Source organism: Pristis pectinata, chromosome 3, assembly GCF_009764475.1.
Source record: "Pristis pectinata isolate sPriPec2 chromosome 3, sPriPec2.1.pri, whole genome shotgun sequence".
NCBI classification, from domain to species: Eukaryota; Metazoa; Chordata; class Chondrichthyes; order Rhinopristiformes; family Pristidae; genus Pristis; species Pristis pectinata.
Window position 1 is genome coordinate 116,395,876 of NC_067407.1, and position 25,616 is coordinate 116,421,491.

A 25,616-nucleotide genomic window follows, 5' to 3' on the forward strand; every position below is an offset into this window, starting at 1 on the left:
AGTTCAGTAAGCTCTGAAATAGGCCAAAGCCTTGCTTCGAATGATATTTTGATAAGTACTGTACAGGTACACTAGGTACAAATTTGCCATTCAGAATTCAACAATCATTACTTTTTTGTAACAATACTTTGAAAAGATCTGCAAATTTAAATCTTGTTTTCCCAACTAACAATGTAGTGTGATCAGTCACAAATGCCTACTGAAAGTCCTATGATTTTCCCATTGGTGTACATGTTGGACTAGCCCCCAGTAACAGATCGATCACAATATACATGGAAAAATGTTCTGTCCCCTCAGTGTGGATAAAACATTAGAAACGTTTCATAGATTGCATTGGACCAAAGGCCCAGTGGTTCAGGGCTCAGAAGAATGCACTTCCCAGTTTATGGACAGCATATGTCCATCAGAAAGAATGCACAGTTTTTCTAATAAAGAAGACCTTCAGACTAAAGTAAATTCACAAACTTTTTTAAAGGAATGGTTTAAAGGAATTTAAACCATTTACGTTCCTGGACAGTGGAATAGGTCTGGACTTGAAACAGCCAAGAATCACCAACTCAATTACTTTCTTCAGTAACAAAAACCTTAATTAATATTCTTACTTCAGTTCATTCCTTGCACACGCTGCACACCAGAGCAATATAACAATTGCACAGCTTCACACCTCACTGATAGAAAATCGCGAGCAGTAAAGCAACCTTCCATACAATAACTCTCCGTGTGGATCCAAATTACAAGCGGTATTAGGTGGTGGAAACTCCTCCTTAGGGTTACAGGCTTGTTTGAAATAAGATTTCTAACTTATTCTTTACAGAGGTCATTGTTCCGCAATAGTGGAATGTGTTATAACAAATTTAAATCATTTCTAACTTGTGCTGCACTTTTATTACATTTTCAAATAATGGAAGGTACATTTAATATGACGTCAGACATTTTGGGAGCTACATTTGACAGGTCCTTAGAACAAGCATGGGGATTACAAGGGATGATTAACCTTTGCCCATTCAGTAGAATGGAGGCAGCATCTCATGCTAATGATGATTGTAGTGTTCAACCAGTGTGAACTTGGTGGATTTACAAAGAGATATGCCCTTGTACCTAAGGGGTCCAGGAAGCAATGAGAACAAGTAGACTCCATTAGGCTTCCTTATATACCTAAACCAAAACGGTTGATTGTCAGAATTGCATGGATGAATTATTCTGGGGCCTCCTTACCTCTTCTTTCCCTTCTTCATCCTCCTGGCCATCAGTTTGCCTGCTGTGTAGCTGGTGATCAAGGCTAGCCCCTCATAATGGTGAGAATGTGCTCTAAGCACCAGGCTGTTACAATTCTGGACAGCTACTCTGTGGAGGAATGCGGAACCTCTGTAGAGCAGCCCAGGCAGTGGAAGTGATGTTTCAGCACATCGCTGATTCAGAATTATTGCTTTTCATTGTATGGCTGCTACCCAAGGATTGTGCAATGGAGTCAGAAGCCCTTCAGCAATTGCCACATCTCTCCCAATAGACTGCTGCAATATGAACCAACTCCAGAGATCATCATGCAAGGATGGAACTGCAGCAACAGCAAAAAGAAAGCAACCGAAGATGAACTTGGAAGTCATTGACAAATGGGAGTGTCTACACTGTGCTCATCATATGTTCAAACATGCAAACTTTAAGGCATGCTTTGATTAGACAGCTGATCTCCAAAATGGCAGCACTGACAACAGACAAGTCTGAACAAGGCATATAAGCCTACAGCATATGTCATTAATACATCCTCAATTATAGCAACTGATACTACTTGTGTCACAAGTGAATGAGACCACCGCTGATGGTATTTTGCTATCAGAACAGAACCTAAGGTTCCCAAGCAATGGACACCGATGATCTACATTTCACCCTTTTTTTTGTTCTGGTTGTCACCTTGTAACAAGGTTTTCTGAAACCTCCAATTGTTCTCTGTCTTTGTTTGATTTTCACTGGTGGGTCAGTTTGTACATTAAATCTGTCTGTGATTGTATCCAATTCACAGAGTTACTTTTTCCGTGAAATGGATGAATAACTTTTAGGAGTTTTGAGACAAAAGCTGAGAAAATAAAACTACTGTTGTGTGGGGTAGGAAGTTCCATAAAGTTTAAGACTGAAGTTGCAACTGGTTGCAGGACATAAACTTGCCAGAACATTCTGCTGCTGGAATAATGTAAAAGAAACACAAGAATCACAATAACATAAATAGGGAGAGACACACACACAGATAAAAACATTGACAATGAATGATAAATGAACCTTGGAGAAACACACAAAACACTGGAGGAACACAGCAGGTCAGGCAGCATCTATGGAGAGAAATGGACAATCTATGTTTCGGGTCAAGACTGAAAGATAGGGGGGAGGAAGCCAGTATAAAAGTATTGGAACCTTGGAACATGGAGACAGCAGTAGGCCATTCCAAACCCCATGCCTGTTCTACCATTCAGTCAGATCATAACTGATCTGTAGCTAAGTTCCATCTAATATCCTTGATTTTGTAATCATTAGAACTCTTAATGAACATCGATCAGTTTTGAAATTTTCCAGCCTCCATCTTTTCAGTGAATAGATCCAGATTTTCACCACCCTGCGTCCTTTCTGGAATCAGTCCTGAACTGCTTGACTCTCATGTAAAGTCATGTCCCCAACCCTGGACACACCTATTAAAAGAAGTCATTTCTCTCTACCTGCTCTTAAGTACTTAAATTACAGCATCTCCTAATATTCAACATTCATTGGGATACCACCTATCCTCTTTATGTAACCCTTTTAGCCCTGATACATTTCTAGTAAATCTGTAAGTGTACCTTTGATAAAAGCCAATATATCCTTCATGAGGTGTACTAAACAGAAAGGAATGCATTACACATCATGTCTCATCAGATCTCTGAACAACTGAAACTCACTTTTCTATTCAATTCTTTTAAAATAAGGGCCAATCATCCACCAGTTTTACGAAATGTTTTTTTGCACATTTGTTTCCAGAGATTCAGTGCTTGAACTTCTAAATGTCCACTATTTAAAGATCTTAGTTTTTATCGGGCGGCACGGTAGCATAGCGGTTAGCGCGACGCTATTACAGCGCCAGCGATCGGGGTTCGATTCCCATCGCTGTCTGTAAGGAGTTTGTACGTTCTCCCGTGCCTGTGTGGGTTTTCTCCGGGTGCTCCGGTTTCCTCCCACATTCCAAAGACGTACGGGTAGGTTAATTTGGGTTTAAAATGGGCGGCGCGGACTCGTTGGGCTGGAAGGGCCTGTTACCACGCTGTAAATAAAATTTAAATTTAAAATAACAATGATCTTTTTTGGGTCCGAAGCAAACGATCGTGCACTTTCCTGCAATCTCCTTTCATGGAGACTATTTAACCTTTGTCAACAAGGAAGTAGCTTTGTTTTATTGCAAGAGGTGCCATCATTAAACTTAAGTGACTTTGGGGCAAGAGTCCCAACAAAAGGCTCTATTCTCATCCAAAATAAAACACTGTTAAAAATGTGTTTGGAAGAGATTTGCTAAACAAACCTTTTGGAGCTGAATAAATGAAATATTCAAGAAGACTCTAGTCACAATACTTGGAGAAAAAAATACATGGATATGTCAGGACTTTTTTTTAAATAACTGAACTGAACTGATTCTGAACTGAAACACACGAACATTCGAACAAAGTGTAGTTTATAATATTTTTACATGTTTAAAAAAAGTGTCTGTGTGCACTTTGCTCTCTGTTTAATTTCCTTCACAGCAGAGACCTCGATATATTTAGCATTCAGCTATTAAGGGTTTGGTTTATAATCACATGTCCGAAGTGTCAAGCTACATTTTTATTTTCCTTCCAAGGTTCTGGTACACGGCAAGAGGAAGTCACGTATGCACTCTTTCTGACTAAATAATGAGTTGTACTTTAATGAGATCACAAGACTGGGTGCAATGATGCAGAAACACTGACAGCTATGGCTTTCAACTTTATAAACGTCAAAAAGAAATTAGTCAATGAAAATCAAAAAGATACTGGAAATCTGAATTAAGAATTAAAAATGGAAACACCCAGCAGATCAGGTAGCACCTGTGGAAAGAACTGAGCGTTTCCAGCAATTTCTGTTTTTATATTTAAAAAAATCAATGCTGGCAAAAAAATCCTTTATCAAATCTTGTGAAAGTTCTGATTAAGTTAATGAAGTGGCAATTTAACATTATGAGAAGGTTGGCCAGAAAAAGAGGAATAAAACAGGAGAATAATCTGCTACTTATTAAATGGTGTGTGCATTCATTGCTTCTTGGTACTGATGTCAAAGATGACAATATTCAACAGGGATTGTGGTATAATCAATTGAAGTGCAATAATTTTGCACTTCAATGCAAAGATTAAATTATCAACCTTTACACAGCTCAAGTTATCAGTGCAAAACCAAGGCCTTTGGAAAAGATCTGCTTAAGCAAGCCAAGGCCATACATTTCCAGAACTGCATATAGGTTGTCCTAGGTTACAAACACCCAACTTATGGCCACCCGTACATACAAATGAGCTCTCATAATATAATTAAATTCAAAAGTCTGATGTATATACATATGTTCATTCCTATGAGAGGCAGAACTAGTTTCCTCTCTCTCCACTTTTAGTAATTGTTCTTTCTTATCAGTCATGTGCTTTTGATGCTATTTGTTTACAATACTATGCAGGTATGGTTACCATACTGAGTGATTTTTGTGTATTTTCCGACTTATGGACAAAATCAACTTACAGATGTCTATAATAACGGAACCCATTCATTACCTGGGGATGGCCTGTAATGTTAAATCATTGAAATCTTGAACAGGAACATGAAGTTAAAATTCCTGTTTCAGTATTGGTTGGGCCTGTCATGGGGGTGAGAAAGTAGATCAGAGGACTGGATCTGCAATTGTAATATTGACAACTTTTATAAACATCTTTGCTTTTCATAGTTGTTTTCTAATTAACAGACTTTGTGAGGTACACGGAGGACTTCTAAGAAAGTTGTTTCTGAGAACAACCTGGAATGGTTTGTCTTACAATATTCCCACTCTTCCACCTGGATGTTTTATTTGACTCCAGAAGTCAACAACTTTTGACAATTAATAACTTCCCCAAAAAGATAGTGTTACCAATCTGGGGCGGAATTCCAGCATGTTAACCAATTACACTCTTCATGTGTCACACCGACAACTGCATAAAATGATAACAAAACTTACCAATGGCTACTAAAAACAAATTTCTAAGACGGAAAACATGGCACAATGATAATCCACTTGGAGAAAGTAGGAAAAGAAATGCGAACAAGTAGGTCAATCTCAAATTAAAGGCAGATAAATACCATAATTTGCCTTAATGGACCAGAGCAAGTTGAGAGGAAGAACTAAGGCTTACATCCCTGATTCATACGTGCTGCCAGAAAGTGATGCACATGTCAACTTCATGCAAGGCCAGGAATGATTCACAGGAAGAATATGTACTGAGGAGAGCTGATTTTTGTAACTGTTCCTAGTAGGAGAAAACATCTTCAGAGTAAAAGAATCGGAAGCATTCATTTATCTATCAAGATACTGTTCCTATAACACCGCTGAAAAAAATAGTGAGTGTATAGTTCCTAGTATTCTTTAATTCTACATTCGTGGAACAATATTTACTCCTGAAGAAAACAACAGACAGTAAACATAGAAGATTGACACGAATCAACAACGAACAGAGTTGTTACTTATAACAACAGCTTGATTTTACCTTTGCGCTGGGGAAAACGACAAAAGCGATTCAGAGAGAAATAATTATGAAAACAGATACCAAGCTTGGTGACTGTAGTTGATTTGCAATTTGAAGAAGGTTATAAAGAAAGATATGCTGGAGAGGCATATGTGTTTAGGGAGAGAAATTCAGAGCCTAGGGTGTAGTCAACTGCAGGAGTGGTCATCAGTATTAGAGTGAAGGGAAGAATGCAAACAAAGTCACAAGGAGGATTAAGATTTATAACGAAAGTGAAGTCACACAGGTAAGGAAGGGCTAGCTGATGATACAACACAAACATGAGGCACTATCTTTCCTGCAGAACTCAGAAGTTTTACGTAAAATTTTGCTGATGCTGGATTACATCCAGGTATCCTGTCATTCTTATTAGTATTTACCCATAAACAAAAATAAGTGTGCATCAACCCAGTTGAAGGCCAAGTGCCAAACTGTAGGATGATTTAATCACCATTCATGCAGATTAGAGGTCTATTGAAGAACTCAAGCAATCTGGAAAACAGCAGCGCCACTACTTCTTCAGGAGGCTAAAGAATTTTGGCATATCCGCTTTGACACTCACCAATTTTTGTCGATGTACCATAGAAAGCATCTTATCTGGATGCATCATGGCTTGGTATGACAACTGCTCTGCCTGGGACCACAAGAAACTGCAGAGAGTTGTGGACACAGCCCAGCACATCATGGAAACCGGCCTCCCCTCCGTGGACTCTATCTTTACCTCTTGCTGTCTTGGTGAAGCAGCCAGCATAATCAAAGACCCCACGCACCCGGGTCATTCTCTCTTCTCTCCTCTCCCATCAGGCAGAAGATACAGGAGCCTGAGGGCACATACCACCAGGCTCAAGAACAGCTTCTATCCCACAGTGATAAGACTATTGATCAGTTCCCTTATACGATGAGATGGACTTGTCTGACATTGCACCTTATTGTCTACCTGCAATGCACTTCCCTGTAGCTGTGACACTTTACTCTGTATTCTGTTATTCTTTTTACCCTGTACTACCTCAATGCACTCTGTACTACCTCAATGCACTGTGTAATGAATTGACCTGTAGGAACGGTATGTAAGACAAGTTTGTCACTGTACCTTGGTAAGAGTGACAATAATAAACCAATACCAATACCAACCAATACATTTAACTTTTTAATTTGGATGGGTCAGTGGTTTAGTGGGAATCAGCTGGTACAGAAGCCAGTCTCCTAGACAGGAGGAGCTTGATGAGGCATAGGAAGAAATGAGATTGACATGTGTTCAGAGCTAGGATAAGGGATGGGTTCTCCTCCATGGGCTTCATGAATGCAACTGTTCCACTACTGGTGCCTGTGCCTTCAGCTACCAATGCCCTTGATTCTGGAAATCCTTCCCTAAACCCTTCTACTTTTCTTTCCTCACTTGAATTATTCCATGAAACCTATGACTTTGGTAATATTTTCAATTATCTGCTCCAATATCGCCATATGGTCTAATGTCAAATTTATATTAGTTCCATAATTCTCCTGGGAAGCTTTTTGGGATTTTTTGCTCTATAAAAGGTGCTGTGTACATGGAAAGAGTTGCTGTTGTTGTTGGAAAAGGACGAGGACAGGGAAGAACTTACTGAACCTTTGAACTCAATCTTAATGACAAAGAATTCCATGAACTTCTTGCCCTTTATGGTATAGCTGAGAAATGATGTTAGAACAAGGGGACCTGGAAAACTAACATAACACATAGGATCCATTAAAATCCACATAAAGGTCACACCAATACCCCGACAGACATTAGGAATCAGGGATTCTGTGATAAATGTACAGACAAATTGATTCATTTCTTAGGCCTGATGTCACCAATATAATGAAATCTGATGGATGATGTCTTGTAAAGATCTGCAGTGAATATAGGTACTGTTATCTGGTCTCCATTACTGCAATTCATTTTGGGTCCAGCACATTTAATTAACCCAGCAGCTGCTAGTGTTTTTCTATTAAATTGCAGCTGTTGCAAATTTTAATGCATGCCTAAGTCCTGCAAATTTATTTATGTCCAGGTTACCACTGAATACAAATGCTCATCCCATACTGCAGGCTTTAAATCATTTACAATTCCAGAATGACTAACATCCAACTCAAGTTCACAGTACCATTCACATTCTCTCTGTTTTCCAATGCACATAAGCAGAGGAGCAGTGCGCCACAATTCAGGATTATTTATCGTGTATTTTCAGAGCAGGGATACGGGAAAGGAGCAAACAGTAACTGCTGCAATTGGGACATCAAATTCACCTTGAATCGGTACTTTATAGGTTCTCTTCTGTGCAAAGAGTCATTCTTTTATTTTTAATTAGCTTGGTGTATTCAATTTTCCAATTAAATAAAACCCTCACTTCCATCGTCCAAGCAGGTTACAGAATAATAAATTCAAAGGCTGATATTAAAAGATACATTTCCTTGCTGACTATTCAGATTTAATGGCCAAATCTTCATTCTCATCTGCACCTGCAATGCTATTATACTCTCCTTCTTAGGCAAAGCCCGGGATTGAGGATGCCTTACTTTGACTCCATTTCTGTGGGTTCTGAGGTAATTGATAAGGACAATGTAGGAACCACATGCTCTTCTACAAATGGGACAGAAGGTCCCAGAAGCATGGGTTGTTTGGGAGGTGATGCACTCATTCTGCCACTTCTATGGCTTCCATATCCTCCTGATGCATAGATTTGTGGTCCCCAGTGCTTTCCTCAATGCTCTTTCTCCACTTTGAGCAGACATGGGCCAGAGATGCCCAGGGTTCAGTGGGGATGTTGCACTTCTTCAAGGAAACTTTGAGAACATCCTTGAATCTTTTCCTCAATCCACCTGGTAATTTCTTCCCGATAGAGCTTTGAATGGAGGGAAACATGAAAAACAAAGGACTGCAGGTGCTGGAATCTAGATGAAAAAACAACAAGATGCTGGAGGAACTCAGCAGGTCAGGCAGCATCCATGGAAAAAAGCAGGCGGTCAACGTGTTGGGTCAGGATCCTCCTTCAGGACTGGAGGGTCTGCTACGGGAGCCTGATGTCACATATGTAAACAATGTGACCTACCCAAAGTAGCTGACCGACTGCGATTAGATCTCAGTGCTGGGCATATTGGCTTGGCAAAGGACACCGACGTAGGGATTTGCTTATCTTGACAGTGGATTAGGAGGATTTTACATTAACAGTGTTGGTGGTATCTCACTTGTGCCTTGAGGTGCCCAAGATTCAGAAGCATATAGAAGGGTAGGGATCACCAGTGGTTGGTGGATTGTGAGTTTTGTGCTGGGTTTCTTCACCAGAATTTTTCTTCAGTCAGTCACAGGTAATGAAGACAATGGTGCATTTCATGATCAATGTCTGTCTTCGCTGAGAGATAGATCCTGAGATATGGGAAGTGGTCCACATTTACTTAGGTACCACGATCCTATCCTGTTGGAAGGTGACCTTGAATTCTGTGTATCGTTTGTGTTACTGCACATTGGGCAGGGGGGATGTGAAGGATCTTCAGAAGATACCAGGATGGTGGGTTCAATGGTGCTCAGTCTGCGTAAACTTGGATTATATTCTCCTGCATATGGGAGGCTAACTGGAGCGGTAATCAGGTCAGGACTTGATAGAACCAGATTGAGGATAGAACCACAAAAATTGGCTGAAGAGTGACAAAAGAGAAAAACAGAACTATTAAAATATTAATCCAGAATCTTCATGTATGGATCATACATTAGCAAAACCCGGTGAGGATGACAGACGTCATTCCTCATGGGGCAATGGTGAACTAGATGGATTCATATGGCAATCCAGTAATTTCATGGTTACTACTTCTGCAACAGACTTCCTATTCCAGATGTACTTAGACCCTTGAATCTTTATTCCTTTATTGCCGTGGTGGGATTCAAACTCAAGTCCTGGATCACAAGTCCAGGTTCCTGGATACTTGTCTACTTATCCACATGCAACTTTTGAAAAACATACCTTTTCCGTTAAGATTACTGGCTGCTGGTTTCTTTTTGAGACAGGATAGATGTTCACATATGCAAAAACATTAAACTGGTTATTTGAGCATTATGATTATAGCACTAACAAATATCCCATGGATTATGATTTTAAAAAAGGCACAGCAGAGATTTATTTAGTTTGTAAAAATGGTGATGAGATTTCCATATTTAGGATGTCATGATTTATAACTGTGATTTTTTAGACCTTTGGCCTTTGTGTTGGCAAGGTGCTCCGTAACCTGAAATGCTGCTTCCAAGTTTATGTTTAATGTGGTGATCCATTTGATGACACTCGGAAAGAATCCATCACTTGCAGCAAAACTTCAGACTGGAAGCATCAGGTCCACCCTAGCACACATATTTCAGGGTTACTGGGCTATCCTGCAAGCCATTTTTTGTGAATTTGGGGTATTTTTAATAATTGCTGCATGTAAAGTGTTTTTTGTTTGTATTAAAAGAGAATAAACTGACAAACATCTAGGGAGGCTGGAAATTACTCTTGGTGCTATGATTTAATAGAGTTAAACCAGACAAATCCTCTGTTAAGACTTGAACACAGATAAATGTGCATTCTGGCCTCAGATGTTTTAATGTTCTTAAAATACGTGCAGCAGATTGATTTAAAGGAGGAGAAGACTTAAGGTTAATATTTAGCTCTGATTTTTTCTCAGGACTTGGTTTAAAGACTTTGCTTCAAATATATTGATCCATCCTTTACCCTCCTGAAGCCAATTATAAAAAAAACCCTGCTTATTTAAACTAGCAGAATAATTTCTATCCAGGTAATCCTCTATCTGCTTCTGTTGGCTTTGAGGACCAGATAGAGCATTGTTCTTACTGAGCTTTGTCAATGTACCATGACTTGCTGGTTCACTAACTGGAAGTGCATATTGATAACGACTTAATTTCACAAATTAAACCAAAATATTGTGAGATATGTTATTCATGAAAGGAGGTGGATCTGTCTAGTTATATAAGTTTCCCTCTTTTCATTTTCAAAGTTTAAGTATTAGTAAACACAGGAAGAGAAATAATAAAAAGTACAATTGAATTCATGGTGATGGAAAACACTTTAAAGAGAATGAGAGCATGGCAATAAGTGCTATTGAATAAATCTTGGGCTTTATTTGAGTAACATTCTTCAGCACTTTTTTGGAAATCCACTGTTACAAAATCTGCTCAGCTGCTATTTGGCTCTGTTGTCTAAACTAAGTCGAATGGCTTGTATACCATCATGGTAAGTTGTGACAATCTATGCTTCACCTCCTTTTCATTGCAATTACTTGTCTTTACATGTCACACAGGAGATACATTGGATTGATGTGGAAAATGACAGAAGGATCATGATTCATGATCAACCTGATCCCTTTCAATCTGCTGCCAATGGCACAGAAACAATGCTGCACGCTTGTGGCATTCACGTTACGAACTCAATAACGTTGTGGCTCCACATAATCTGCACTTACAGCGTTATGTTGAAATGAACCTTAATAAAAGGGAAGGGGCAAATTTCAGGACTACCTGCTTAAGGCTGGTTGCACCGAAGACCAGCCAATGTAGCTTAAAATGGACGTGTCTTATAGTTAAAGAAATGGTAGGCACAAGTGCAGTTGTAGGCTGGTATATGATGCCATTTTGACAAAATCATCATGTAGAGAAGTTAATGAGATCCATAATCTTAACAGGAAAACAGTCCTTGCTCAGGTCACTGTGAAGCACCAGAATGGAACACCAAAGTGACTGATAGACTCGTGCACTGTTTCTTTTGGAGAGGGACACAGGAGAATTGTTCCCAGAGACACCTAGTGGATAGTGCCTCCTGCTGGAGGCTCTTCCCCTCAGCCTCCACCCAGCTGTCATTTTCTTGGGTGTCCTCTCCTCCTCTTCCCCGTTGTGTTTCACTTTGAGGTCAATGGCTACTGTCACATCCAAGCCTGGAAGCAAATGGGGTATCCCAGAAGCCTTGAAGTCAACAAAAGAAACCCCGACACACCAATCCCCAAAGATTTTGCAAACTCCAACACATTTTGGAAGCACCATAGTAGCAGTCTGGACTCTGTGTCCAATTTGGCATCTCTGGTGTCAACACAACAATGCATGAGGATTGGTGTCAAAATGTGCCTGTTCTTTGCACTTCCAGCAAGCATCAGTGGTGCACATATTAACACTTTACAGACTTTATCAGCAAGTGTGTGGAGGACTGTGTAACAAAGAAGACAATACGGGTGTTTCCAAACAGGAAACCATGGATGAACTGGGAGATCCACTCCCAACTGAAGGAGAGGACTGCTGCACACAAATCTAGTGATCATGATCTGTACAAGAAATTGAGGTATGACATTCGGAAAGCTACCAGGGATGCCAAGGGGCAATACCGACTCAAAATAGAGTCCCTGACCAGCCGTTAGTTATGGCAGGGCTTACATGCCATAACAGGCTACAGGACGAAGTCGGGCTGCATAGCTAACAACAGCGCACCCCTTCCTGATGAACTTAATGCATTCTATGCGTGTTTTGAACAGAAGGGAAGTGGATTGTCACCATCCACCCTGACAGCCTCCAATGCAGCTGAACCTGTGATCACAGTGGAGGACGTAAGATCAGTCTTCTGGAGAGTGAACACGGGGAAAGCACCTGGCCCAGATGGTGTCCCTGGCCGCGTGCTCAGATCTTGTGCTGATCAGCTGGCAGAAGTATTTGTGGACATACTTAACCTCTCCCTGCTTCGATCTCAGGTTCCCACCTGTTTTAAGAAGACCACTATCATACCGGTACCGAAGAAAAGCAAGGTAACATGCCTCAATGACTACCGACCAGTGCCTCTGACATCCACCATCATGAAGTGCTTTGAGAGGTTGGTCAAGGCACGCATCAACTCCAGCCTCCCAGACAATCTTGACCCATTGCAATTTGCCTATCACCGGAACAGGTCTACAGCGAATGCCATATCCCTGGCCCTATGCTCAGCTCTGGAGCATCTGGACAGTAAAGACACATACGTTAGACTTTTGTTTATTGACTACAGCTCTGCCTTCAATACAATAATCCCAAGCAAGCTTATCACCAAACTCCGAGACCTAGGACCCAACACCTCCCTTTGTAACTGGATCCTTGACTTTGTAACAAACAGACCGCAATCAGTGAGGATAGGCAGCAATACCTCCGACACGATTATTGTCAACACTGGTGCCTCACAAGGCTGCGTCCTCAGCCCTCTACTCTACCCCCTATACACTCATGACTGTGTGGCCAGATTCTGCTGTAACTCCATCTACAAGTTTTCAGATGATACCACCGTTGTAGGCCGTATCTCAAACAGCAGTGAGGCAGAGTACAGGAAGGAGATAGAGAGCTTAGTGGAATGGTGTCATGACAACAACCTTTCCCTCAATGTCAATAAAACAAAAGAGCTGAGTTGGTCATTGACTTCAGGAAAGAGAGGGGTGTACATGCACCTGTCTACATCAATGGTGCTGAGGACGAGAGGGTTGAGAGCTTCAAGTTCCTGGGAGTGAACATCACCAACAGCCTGTGCTGGTCAAATCACAGAGATGCCAAGGCCAAGAAAGCTCACCAGCACATCTACTTCCTCAAGAGGCTAAAGAAATTTGGCTTGTCCCCTTTTGACTCTCACCAACTTCTACTGATGCACCATAGAAAGCATCCTATCTGGATGTATCACGGCTTGATATGGCAACTGCTCTGCCCAGGACCGCAAGAAATTGCAGAGAGTTGTGGACACAGCCCAGCGCATCACGGACACCAGCCTCCCCTCCTTGGACTCTGTGTTTACCTCTCGCTGTCTTGATGAAGCGGCCAGCATAGTCAAAGACCCCACCCACCCAGGACATTCTCTCTTCTCTCATCTTTCATCAGGTAGAAGATACAGGAGCCTGAGGGCACGTGCCACCAGACTTAAGGACAGCTTCTACCCCACTGTGATAAGACTATTGAATATACAATGAGATGGACTATGACTTCACAATCTACCTTGTTGTGACCTTGCACCTTATTGCGCTGCACTTTCTCTGTAGCTGTGACACTTTACTCTGTACTGTTATTGTTTTTACCTGTACTACATCAATACACTCTGTACTAACTCAATGTAACTGCACTGTGTAATGAATTGACCTGTACAATCGGTATGCAAGACAAGTTTTTCACTGTACCTCGGTACAAGTTACAATAATAAACCAATACCAATACTTTCCACTAATGTAACTAGTGCAACTTGTGCTGAAAACATTTACATACGTAGCAGCCACCATACGAAAATTAAATTGTTACCAGCATTACCTGAGTAACAGGTGCCACCCAGCCAAATCTTTTGGTCAAAATGTACATTCAGGACTGCTTTCAAGGTGGCCATGTTTAAGAGTATGAAAACAAGATAAGTGGATAAATAATTAATATGGATAAATGAATGCCTGCTTCACCATTCAATAAGACCATGGATGATCTAGTGCATCAAATTTCCTTTGCTATCCGAACCCCATTTCCTCTGATGCACTTTCAAAAGTCTATCAAGCTCAGACTTGAACAGACTTAACAACTGAGCATCCAAAGCTTCAGAGGTACAGATTCCTAAAGATCTACTTCTTGTTGCTGTGGTGAGTAGTAAAAGTACAGGAGCGGGAAGTCTCGTTGCCGTGGTAAGTACCGTGAGAACTAGAGTGAGAGCGAGAATGGGAAGCAGTTTAAAAAAGTAGGCCAGTTGTTTTTGTTCTTGTTGCTGTGGTGAGTTGATAGGACTGTTGATTAGCTAATTGGATAATTAGGCAGCAGCTGCCAATAAAAAGAAGTTAGGGTCAAGCTGAGCGGTCATTGTGGGATTGGGCCAGTGTTAGAGTGGGGAGCTGAGACTTTGGCTTAAGAGCCTTCAGCATAAAGAGGCGGAGTAGGTGAGCGGAGTCTTCTGGTAGGTTCTCTTTCTTTCTTTCTTTCTTTCTTTCTTTCCTTCTTTCTTTCCTTCTTTCTTTCCTTCTTTCTTTCCTTCTTTCTTTCCTTCCTTCTTTCCTTCTTATTTTCTTTCCTTCTTTCCTTCTTATTTTCTTTCTTTCTTTCCTTCTTATTTTCTTTCTTTCTTTCCTTCTTATTTTCTTTGTATAGAACAGTGGGAATGTCAATCAGGGCAGAAGTATTCTCCTCCTGTAGTATGTGGTAAGTCAGGGAGGCTGTTTAGGGATCACCTACATGGGGTTCTAGATAGGTTTGTCCCACTGAGACAAGGTAAGGAGGGTAGGGCGAAGGAACCATGGTTAACAAGAGAGGTGAAAGGTTTAGTCAAGAGGAAGAAGGAAGCATATTTAAGGTTTAGGAAGAAAAATCAGACAGGGCTCTTGAGAGTTATAAGGTAGCCAGGAAGGACCTTAAGAAGGGACTTAGGAGAGCTAGAAGGGGACATGAAAAGACCTTGGCAGGTAGGATTATGGAAAACCCTAAGATGTTCTACACATATATAAGGAACAAGAGGATTAACAGGGTGAGGACCATTCAGGGATAAGGGGGGAAAATGTGTCTGGAGGCAAAGGAGCTAGGAGATGTCCTGAATGAATATTTTGCTTCAATGTTCACCAGGGAGAAGGATTTGGATGAATGTGAGGTTAGTGTAGAACAGGCAAATGTGTTGGAGCATGTCAAGGTTAAGAAAGAAAGAGTGTTGGAACTACTAAAAAGCATTACGATAGATAAGTCCCCAGGGTCAGATAGGATATACCTCAAGTTACTATAGGAAGTGAGGGAAGAGATTACTGGAGCATTAACAATGATCTTTGAGTCCTCCCTGGCCATAGGAGTGGTACCAGAGGATTGGAGGATGGCAAACATTGTTCCATTGTTCAAGAAAGGTGAAAGGAAAACTCCTGGGAATTATAGACCAGTGAGTCTTATGTCAGTGGTGGGCAAACTATGAGAGGGGGTTCTTAGGGACAGGATTTATGAGCATTTGGAGAATCATAGTCTTATTGGGGATAGTCAACATGGCTTTGTGAAGGGGAGGTCGTGCCTCATGAGCCTAATTGAGTTTTTCGAGGAAGTGACAAGACAAATTGATGAAGGTAGTGCAATAGATGTGGTATATATGGATTTTAGCAAGGCATTTGACAAGGTTCCCCATGGCAGTCTTTTCCAGAAAGTCATGTGGTATGGAATTCATGGAAAATTGGCTGTGTGGATTCGGAATTGGCTTGCCCACAGAAAGCAGAGGGTGGTTGTAGAAGGGGAGTATTTGACCTGGAGGTCGGTGACTAGTGGTCTTCTGCAGTGATCTGTTCTGGGACCTCTGCTCTTTGTGATTTTTATAAATGACTTGGATAAAGTGGAAGGGTGGGTTGGTAAGTTTGCTGATGACACAAAGGTTGGTGGTATAGTAGATAGTGCAGAAAGTTGTTGTAGGTTGCAGCAGGATTCAGACAACATGCAGAGCTGGGCAGAGAAGTGGCAGATGGAGTTCAATCCGGAGACGTGTGAAGTGATACACTTTGGAAGATCGAACTTGAAAGCAGAGCACATGGTTAATGGCAGGATTCTTAGCAGTGTGGAGGAACAGAGAGATATTAGGGTCCAAGTACATGGATCCCCCAAAGTTGCTGCGCAATTTGATAGGGTGGTAAAGAAGGCATATGGTGTGCCAGCCTTCATTAGCTGGGTGATTGAGTTCAAGAGCCAGAAGATAATGTTGCAGCTCTGTAAGACTCTAGTTAGACCACACTTGGAATATTGTGTTCAGTTCTGGTTGCCACATTATAGGAAGGATGTGGAAGATTTGGAGAGGGTGCAGAGGAGATTTACAAGGATGCTGCCTGGATCGCAGAACTTTTCTTGTGAGGAGAGGGTGAGTGAGTTAGGGCTTTTCTCTTTGGAGCGACGGAGGATGAGAGGAGAGTTGATAAAGGTATATTAGATTATGAGAGGCATAGACAGAGTGGACAGCCAGCACTTTTTCCCCAGGGCAGTAATGGCCTGTACTAGAGCTCACCTGTTTAAGGTGCGTGGAGGAAAGTTCAGGGGAGATGCCAGAGGTAGGTTTTTTTACACGGAGAGTGGTGGGTGCCTGGAATGCACTGCTGGGGGTGGTGGTAGGGGCCAAGACAATAGGGTCATTTAAGAGACTCTGAGATAGGCACATGGATGAAAGAAAAATAGAGGGTTATGCAACATGAAGGGGATAGATTGTATGGGGATAAGGTTTAAATAGGTCAGCACAACATTGTGGGCCAAAGGACCCGCACTGTGTTTTATGTTCTATCTGCAATACTCTCTCTCTCAACAAATTTCTCCTCATCTCAATCTTCAATATTAGTCTCTCAAGCTAGAACAAAATTGTACTTCTGTATCTATCCTGTCAATCCCTTTCAAAATCTTGTATGTCTCAAATACATAACTTTCCTGTAAACTTCAGTGAGTATAAGAATTCTCAGTCTCATTTTGATCAGCTTTTGCCAGCTTTAAGGACATGGGAAACAAAAGCAGGGTCAGTCCCTTAAGGCTGCTTCATCAATATGTAAAATCTTGGCTGATCCTGTACCTCAGGTCTACTGTGCTATCAATCCCATGTCACCTGATCTCCCTGTTCTTAATTATTTTTTTACTCTGAGCTCTGATCTGTTTTTTTTCAGCTAGATAGACATAAGGAAGTTATTATTATTATTTTGAAAAACTTGCCAATTACTTCTAATCCTTCTGAAATTTCACGATCTCAATTTATTTTTTGGGAAGACTTGACACTGGAGCTTTGTCCGATCTATGCATCTTTTGTAACTGGTCTATGTTACTGCAGTAAAAAAAAACTGCTGGAAGAACTCAGCGGGTCAATAAGCATCTGTAGAGACAAGGGGTTAATACCCTGCATCAGGACTGAAAGCATAGAGGGAAGATAGCCTGTATACCAAAGTGAGAGGGAGGGTGAGACGGACGCTGGTAGGTGATTGGTGGATACAGATAAATAGAAGTGATGGGGGGCGGGAGGGAGGTAGAACTGGGTAGTGGAGGGGAGGGCGTAGAGACAGAGGCTACTTGGTGATAAATGGAATCAGATAAGGGAGGAAGGATGGCGAATGGAACCAGATGGGAGATGGGGAGGGGATAGGAAAGGTGAACCTAGGGAGAAGATACCCAGATGAATATGTATGTGGCTGATGGGGAAATGGAACCAGGTTGGGGAGTTTAACAACTTCTGGCAATGAAGGGAGGAGGGAAGGGTAAACAAAGGGAGAGAAAACCTGGGTTGATCTGGGAAAGGAACACAGGAGGGGTGGTTAGGTGAAGTTGTAAAATCCACTGTTCATACCATTGGCTTGTAGTCTACCCAGGCAGAATATGAGGTGTTGTTCTTCTAGTTTGCTCTTGGCTTCACCATGGCAGTGGAGAGGGCCAAGGACAGACAGGTCAGTGTGAGAATGGGAAGGGGAGTTGAAATGACTTGCAACTGGAAGCTCAGGATGGCTGTTGCGAACAGAACGCAGATGCTCTGCAGTTATGGGAAAGCTTCTCCCACTGCTTGGAAGTGACAGCAGTTACAGTCTCGAGTCCCAACACCTGATCCCAAACCCACAGACACCAGCCCAACAGCAACATGTTCAACCACATCAAGATCTATGATTCATAAAAAGCATGCATTTAGATGACAAAATATGCATTGGCATCTCAGGACAAAGAGATCTGCAGATCTTAAAGTTCTTTTATTTACAGAACATGGCAGCAACCCACTGGATTTTACATTTTAAAAGGTGAAGCAGGGTATGGTATTACTGTAGGAATGGGTAGAGCACTTCTATGATAGTTATCTCCTACATAAGCTAAATTACTGCAATGATGTAAACTATAAATCTGTTAAATTCAGTGTTTTGATGAATATTCAATAGGTAATCCATTGAAAATAAAACATTTTGAAAGATGCCTGTTGTTTTTTTAAAAATGTGAATGCCTGCTTGCTGAGCATAACACAACCCTTCTGATACCAATTCTTTTGGCATCTCAGATGGTCGTGAAATCAGAAGTATTGCTCGGTGCAACTCTGTGGAGTATACATGGAGCACGTTCAGTCAACGTGGCTGGTCCAGTTAAGTTTCTGGACAATGGAGACCCTCAGGATATTAATGGAGAGGGACTCAGTGATGGTAATGCCTCTGAATTTCAAGGGTCAGTGATTAGACTCTATCTTATTGGAGATGTCCATTCACTTTTACGTGCCACTTATCAGCCCATGCTTGTGGTCTTGCTGCATGTAGTAATGGATCACTTCATATATTGGGGAGTTGACAACAGAATTCAACATAATGCAATCATCAGCAAACACTCCCAGTTCTGACTTTATGATAGAAAGAAGATCATGGGCAGCTCCAGGGAGCCGGGTCAATCCTGACCTGAAGTGACATCCATGTGGAGTTTGTCCATGTGAGTTTTGCCAGGTGCTCCAGTTTCTTCCTACCTCCCAAAAATGTGTTGGAAGGTTAAATGGCTACTATGTTAGCCCTTAGTGCAGGCAAAAAGAATCAAAGGGCAAGTGAGGGAGAAGAAGTTGTAGAGCCATGGGAAAAATAAGGAGAATGAGAATGGGTTTGATGGGATAGTTCTGCTGGGAGCTGGCAGGGGTTCAATGGGCCAAATGGCCTTCTTGTGTGCTATAACGAATAAGGAAGCAGCTGAAGATGGTTAGGACCCAGCTCTGATCATCAGTTGCTGTCTTTGATTCAGTACTGTCTATTTTTCTTCTTTGGCTGCTTCATTGTTGTAGAAAGGAGTGTCAACAGCAAGGAAGCATAACAAAATACCGATGACACTCAGGCCAAAACACAACGCAATATTACACCTACTGCCTTTTGATAAAGTATAATTAAATACATAATTTCTTAAAATCAGTTTGATAAACTATTACTATGTGGACACCCAGCAGCTTCTAAATAGTAACTGTCCAAGTGAGAGTTTAATATCATTCAAAGTAAATATTTTTCATTTGTTGAAGGAGTGGAGAGTATTATTGGAAGTACATAAGGGACAGCATTAACATTAACTCAAAAACCTTGGCATATCCTTAATGACATCTCTGTTATTCTATTGGGAATAATATGATGAATTAAATATGATACATACTTCATTTTCTCCATAATTAAAAAGACAATGACATATGCTTAAATTTGATAAAACTTGTAAGATATTAGTCCACCAGTAATCTATAAAAGTAGCAGTCCTTCTTAAAATTTAGCTTATTAAATTAAGCATTCCTTCCACATTTCACTCTGCTAACAGGAAGAATCCAATTGAGAACCATTATATTAGCAAAATGCCATATTAAACTGTTGTATTGATATGAATGAGCATACCATTAAAGTATGCCCAGACACCTCTGTTCCATGAAAGGCAATGTTGTATTGATGGAAATCGTCAAACTGGTAAGTTGGCAACTTAGGCAGAAACCATTTCAAATATAGTTCTACCACAAGTCTATCTGGTAAACTAAATTCAGAATGTGAAAAGAAAACTGCATATATTGTTTGGTTTAACTGCAATATACTGTGAATAATTACCATAAAAACACAACATCAGTTGATAAATCCTTCCCTTTCCATTTGTGTATGGGGTTAAAACTAAAATTTGTATTACCTAAAATGGCAAAAAAGAATCAAGCTATTCTGTTGGCTTTTATAAGCTGGTATTCAGTATCATTCATATTCAAATGTTTTTTTAAAAGTGTGCTGTGAAAGAACTCTGACGGTTGAGTAGGGATAAAAGTGCCACTGGATATAGTACTGAGCCCTCATGTGTGTTCTACTCATGAATCGTGCTCGATTATTTGGTTTCAATCAGACTATGAATGGGGCATTGCAATTGACCTCAAGGTAAAGGAATAAAAGATAGTGATCAGAGATGGTCTTCCCTTGATTCCTCTCTAAAGATGGCAGCTTTGATACTTATACTTTCCTCAGTTGAATAGTCAACTGGATTCATACCCTGAGTAACCACTTGGGTAGGATACCAGGAGATAGCTATGGTCTTTTGAAGCAAATATTCAAACAAAAAAGGCAAAAGCAGAGGTGAATATCCTTTATATTCTTTGGTGGTAGGGAGAGAGGGTGAGGATGTGGGCAATAATGAAGCTGAAGAGAGAGGGGTTTCAACCTCCATCTACTTCTTTTACACAACAGTTAATGTAAATAAATAGTAGCGATATTTCCCAGCAGTCAGAGGCCTTTCTAAAATTCTGAGTCATTTCCTATTGCACCAACCTAGAAGTTCTCCCTGCTACCGGAGGCATTTTCCACATTCTCAATGTAACTACATTTGGGAATGATACCTCACAAGGTGAGAAGTACAGAGACCTTTCAGACCTCAAAAACATTGTGCAACTGGTCCTTTTTATAAAATTCAGATTTCAAATTAAGCAACCACAGAATAACTCTGGCAAGTATATGATGAAACGGAAAAAATAATCAGCAGATTACACAGTGCATACGGGGAGAGAAACCGAGTTAACATATCAGGTCCCTTCAAAAGAAATGGAAAAATTTTGAGATAAAACCGCTAAGAAGCAAAAAGGGGAAGGGCCAGAGAGAAGACAAAGGAAGGTCTGTGATATGTACCTTGCACTTCAGTCTCTATTCCTCACTGTAATCTAGATATACATTCATTTGTTATGTGTTACTGAAGAGCTTTTGAAAATTAAGCTTCTCTTTCAGAAAACAGACATACCATTATCCTTACGAGTTGTCAGAAAAGATGGAATCATCTGTATAACATCTGTGGCTTTATCCCTCACCACTTGCTCGTCATCTTGCAGAAGAGTGAAAATACATCTCCACAGGGTTAAAGTATCCAGTAGATCTGTAACACCGAAGGATATGCACTCAATGACAAATATCCAAAATAATACTGTTCCAAATGTAGAGAATACTTCAAAAAGGAAATTTTTGGTCTACAGATAAAACAACATGCTTTGTCTACCCCAACTCAACGTCATCTGGTCAAGGTGTACACATTCAGATCTTCTCTGGTCCTCTAGTATCTCAGATGAATCTTAGTTCGGTGGTGAAAGTCAGTAGGATGTTTTATTGTAAGAGGTATCCAAACCTAATCAATGTTTAAATACTTAGCTTGGAAATGATCTTACTCTGGCCTAACTTTCTTTTGCCGGTCACTAGGCAGCTGACCAGTGAAGAGGATTTCAATCTTGAGCCACTACACTGCCAGCAGTGGAGCTCAGAAAGGCTCTCTGGGAGAGCAGCCAATAGCAATTGAGAGGGTGACAGGATAAGGAAAAGGTGGGAAAGTGGAAAGTGGAGGAAGTGGTTGGGAGAGGGAACCGAGCAGCAGTCAGAAGAAATGAAAAGATCAGACATGGGAGATGACTGGTGACTGGACAAGCAAGGAGCCAGGTGGGACTTGCAAAAGTCTTGGGGTACAGCCAGGGAGTCTGGAGTTTCTCCAAAATCAGCTATGTTTTAAATCAAATGGACCCTTTGAATTCTTTAGAACTACTAATTAGGCGGTAAAGTAGACCATATTTCCTTGAACACAGCCAGTTAGTTTTTGACTGTTCTCAATATGAAAATGGCCTCAGACATGCACTGGGCATGACTAATTGCAGAAGCAAAGAGTCTAATAATTGTTACAGTTGTGACCTCTGGCTCCTCTGTTTCCACTACACTGGGAGGGATGGGTTACAAACTTTGAGGGCACAATGAATGTGTACATCCTGCACACCAACTCTCTTATACAGGCCTTCAGGTTTGAGGATAACCTTCTTCCACTCCAGTTCAGGGCAGGCACGGTAGTGTAGTGGTTAGTGTAACGCTATTACAGCGCCAGTGACTCAGGTTCAATTCCGGCCACTGTCTGTAAGGAGTTTGTACGTTCTCCCCGTGTGTCTGTGTGGGTTTCCTCCGGATGCTCCAGTTTCCTCCCACATTCCAAAGACATACGGGTTAGGAAGTTGTGGGCATGCTATGTTGGCGGCGGAAGCGTGGCGACACTTGCGGGCTGCCCCCAGAACACTCTACGCAAAAAAGATGCATTTCACTGTGTGTTTCGATGTACATGTGACTAATAAAGATATCTTATCTTATCTTCTGTGGGATGTGAGGTGGTTGATGAACCCAATGAGGGAATCAAAGACTTTTCCACAGCTGGGGCAGGAGGTGCAGTTCTTCCACCATTTACACTGTTTTCCACACAATGAACTGAGATTCTCAATGCCATTCTAAATGCTCCTTCTCCATTTTGGGCCAGGGATTGTCATGAGTCAGTGGACATGTTACATTTTTTCAATGAGGCTTTAAATATATTCTTAAATTGCTTCCTCTGAACACTTGGTAACCTCTTGTCTCTTACTGTGACTGAACGTGGAGTAGAACCACTGTTTCAGGAGTCCACTGTTGGGCATGTGCACAGCTGGCTTGCTGATAATTGACTGAGTATAATCAGGGACTTGATGCCAGGGATGCTAGACACTTTGCTTATGAAATCAGTGGAGCTGAATGTGCGTTTGAGGCCATTTTTATAAAATTGTACTATCTTGATGACAGCCAGTGTCTGATTGGGTGTGTTCGGGGCAATGACATCAGTACTCTTAGCTTGCCAGGGGATTTGAAGGGGGTAATGCTGGTGGTATCTCCCCAGTGCTGAGAGGTGCTTGTTATAACCAGTCCATGTTTCAGAAGGGCATGGATCACTGCTGCCTGGTAGACCATGAGCTTTGTGGTGGGTTTGAGGTCTTGATCTTCAAACACACAGTTTTCCTCAGATGACTAAAAAGCTGTGTTGGTGCACTGGTGCTGATGATGAATTTTACCATCAATGTCTGCCTTCACTGAGAGGTGACTCTCAATATGGGAAGCAATTCACACTTTTCAGGGTCTCATTGTGGCAATCACCGAGTCATGGCTGTATGATGGATGTGATTGGGAACTAAATGACCGGGGGTACATAGTGTATAGGAAGGATAGGCAGGTAGGCAGAGGGGGTGGTGTGGCCATGATGGTTAGTAATGATATAAAATCAATAGAAAGGAAGGACATTGGGTCAGAAGAGGTGGAATCCTTATGGGTGGAGCTAAGAAATAGCAAGGGTAAAAGGACAATAGTAGCAATTATATATAGGCCCCCTAATAGCGGTCAGGAAGTGGACTGTAAGTTGCAGTTAGAAATAGAAAAAGCGTGTCAGAGTGACAACGTTAAGATAATTATGGGGGATTTTAACATGAAGGTGGACTGGGAAATCCAGCAAGGCAGTAGATCTCAGGAGAGTGAGTTTATGGAATGTCTACGGGATGGCTTTTTGGAGCAACTTGTTGACGAGCCCACCAGGGGATTGGCTGTTTTGGATTGGGTGCTGTGTAACGAACCGGAGGTGATTAGGGAACTAAAGGCAAAGGAACCATTAGGAACTAGTGATCACAATATGATTGAGTTCAGTTTCAAATTTGAGAAGGACAAGCTGATGACTGGTGTGTCGATATTTCAGTGGAACAAAGGAAATTACAATGGTATGAGAGAAGAGTTGGCCCAAATTGATTGGAAGAGTAAGCTAGCTGGAGGGACGGCGGAGCAGAAATGGGTGGAATTTCTACAAGAAATAAGGAAAATGCAGGATAGATATATTCCAAGAAAAAAGGTTTTGAATGGAAAAAAGGCACAAATGTAGATAACGAGAGAGGTGAAGGCTAAAATAAAAGCAAAAGGGACGGCATATAAGGAAGCAAAAATTAGTGGGAAAACAGAAGACTGGGAAACTTTTAAAAACCTGCAGAAAGAAACTAAGGTCATTAGGAAAGAAAAGATGAATTATGAAAGGAAGTTGGCAGATAATATTCGAAAGGATACTAAGAGTTTTTTTGAATATATAAGGAGTAAAAGAGAGACACGGGTTGATAATAGGACCAATCGATAACGGGGTGGGAGAGATTATAATGGATGATAAAGAGATGGCAGAGGAAATAAATGAGTATTTTGCATCGGTCTACACTGTGGAGGACATCAGCAATATACCGGATAGTCAGGGGTCTCAAAGAATGGAACTGAGTTCAGTTAGGGTTACTAGAGAGAAGGTGCTAGGAAAGCTAAATGGACTAAAGACCGATAAGTCTCCCGGACCGGATGAGGTGCATCCCCGGCTACTGAAGGAGGTGGCTTTAGAGATAGCGGAGGCACTGATGATAATTTTCCAGGAATTGATAGACTCCGGCACGGTTCCGGAGGACTGGAGGGTCACAAATGTAGTTCCGCTGTATAAGAAAGGTGGGAAGCAGCATAAAGGAAATTACAGACCTATTAGTCTGATATCGGTGGTGGGAAAGTTATTAGAATCGATCCTCAAGGATGAGGTTATGGAATACCTAGAGGTTCAAGGCAAGATAGGTCCAAGCCAACATGGTTTCATGAAGGGAAGATCCTGCCTGACCAACCTATTGGAGTTTTTTGAGGAAATCTCAGGTAGTGTGGATAGGGGAGAGGTTGTGGATGTTGTGTATTTAGACTTTCAAAAGGCCTTCGACAAGGTGCCGCACAAGAGACTGATTAATAAGATGAGAGGTCATGGAATTACAGGTAGGATAACAGAATGGGTGGAGCATTGGCTGGCTGGCAGAAAGCAAAGGGTGGGAATAAAAGGATCCTGTTCTGGCTGGCTACCGGTTACTAGTGGTGTTCCACAGGGGACGGTGTTGGGGCCACTTCTTTTTACCTTGTACTTGTACATTAATAATTTGGATGATGGAGTAAATGGTTTTGTGGCTAAGTTTGCGGATGACACCACGATAGGTGGAGGAGTAGGGAGTATTGAGGAGACAGGAAGGTTGCAGAGAGACCTAGATAGCTTAGGAGAATGGACAATGTTGAGAAATGTGCAGTTGTACACTTTGGAAA

At 41.4% G+C, this 25,616-nt stretch overlaps 1 protein-coding gene across 1 annotated transcript in view; it reads right to left on the minus strand.

Annotated features, from left to right (window-relative positions):
• Positions 1-25,616, minus strand: part of thada (THADA armadillo repeat containing) — a 299,794-nt gene that overhangs the window by 30,314 nt on the left and 243,864 nt on the right. Inside the window, 1 exon segment of the mRNA XM_052011253.1 lies at positions 21,448-21,579. Coding sequence (XP_051867213.1) covers positions 21,448-21,579 — 132 coding nt within the window.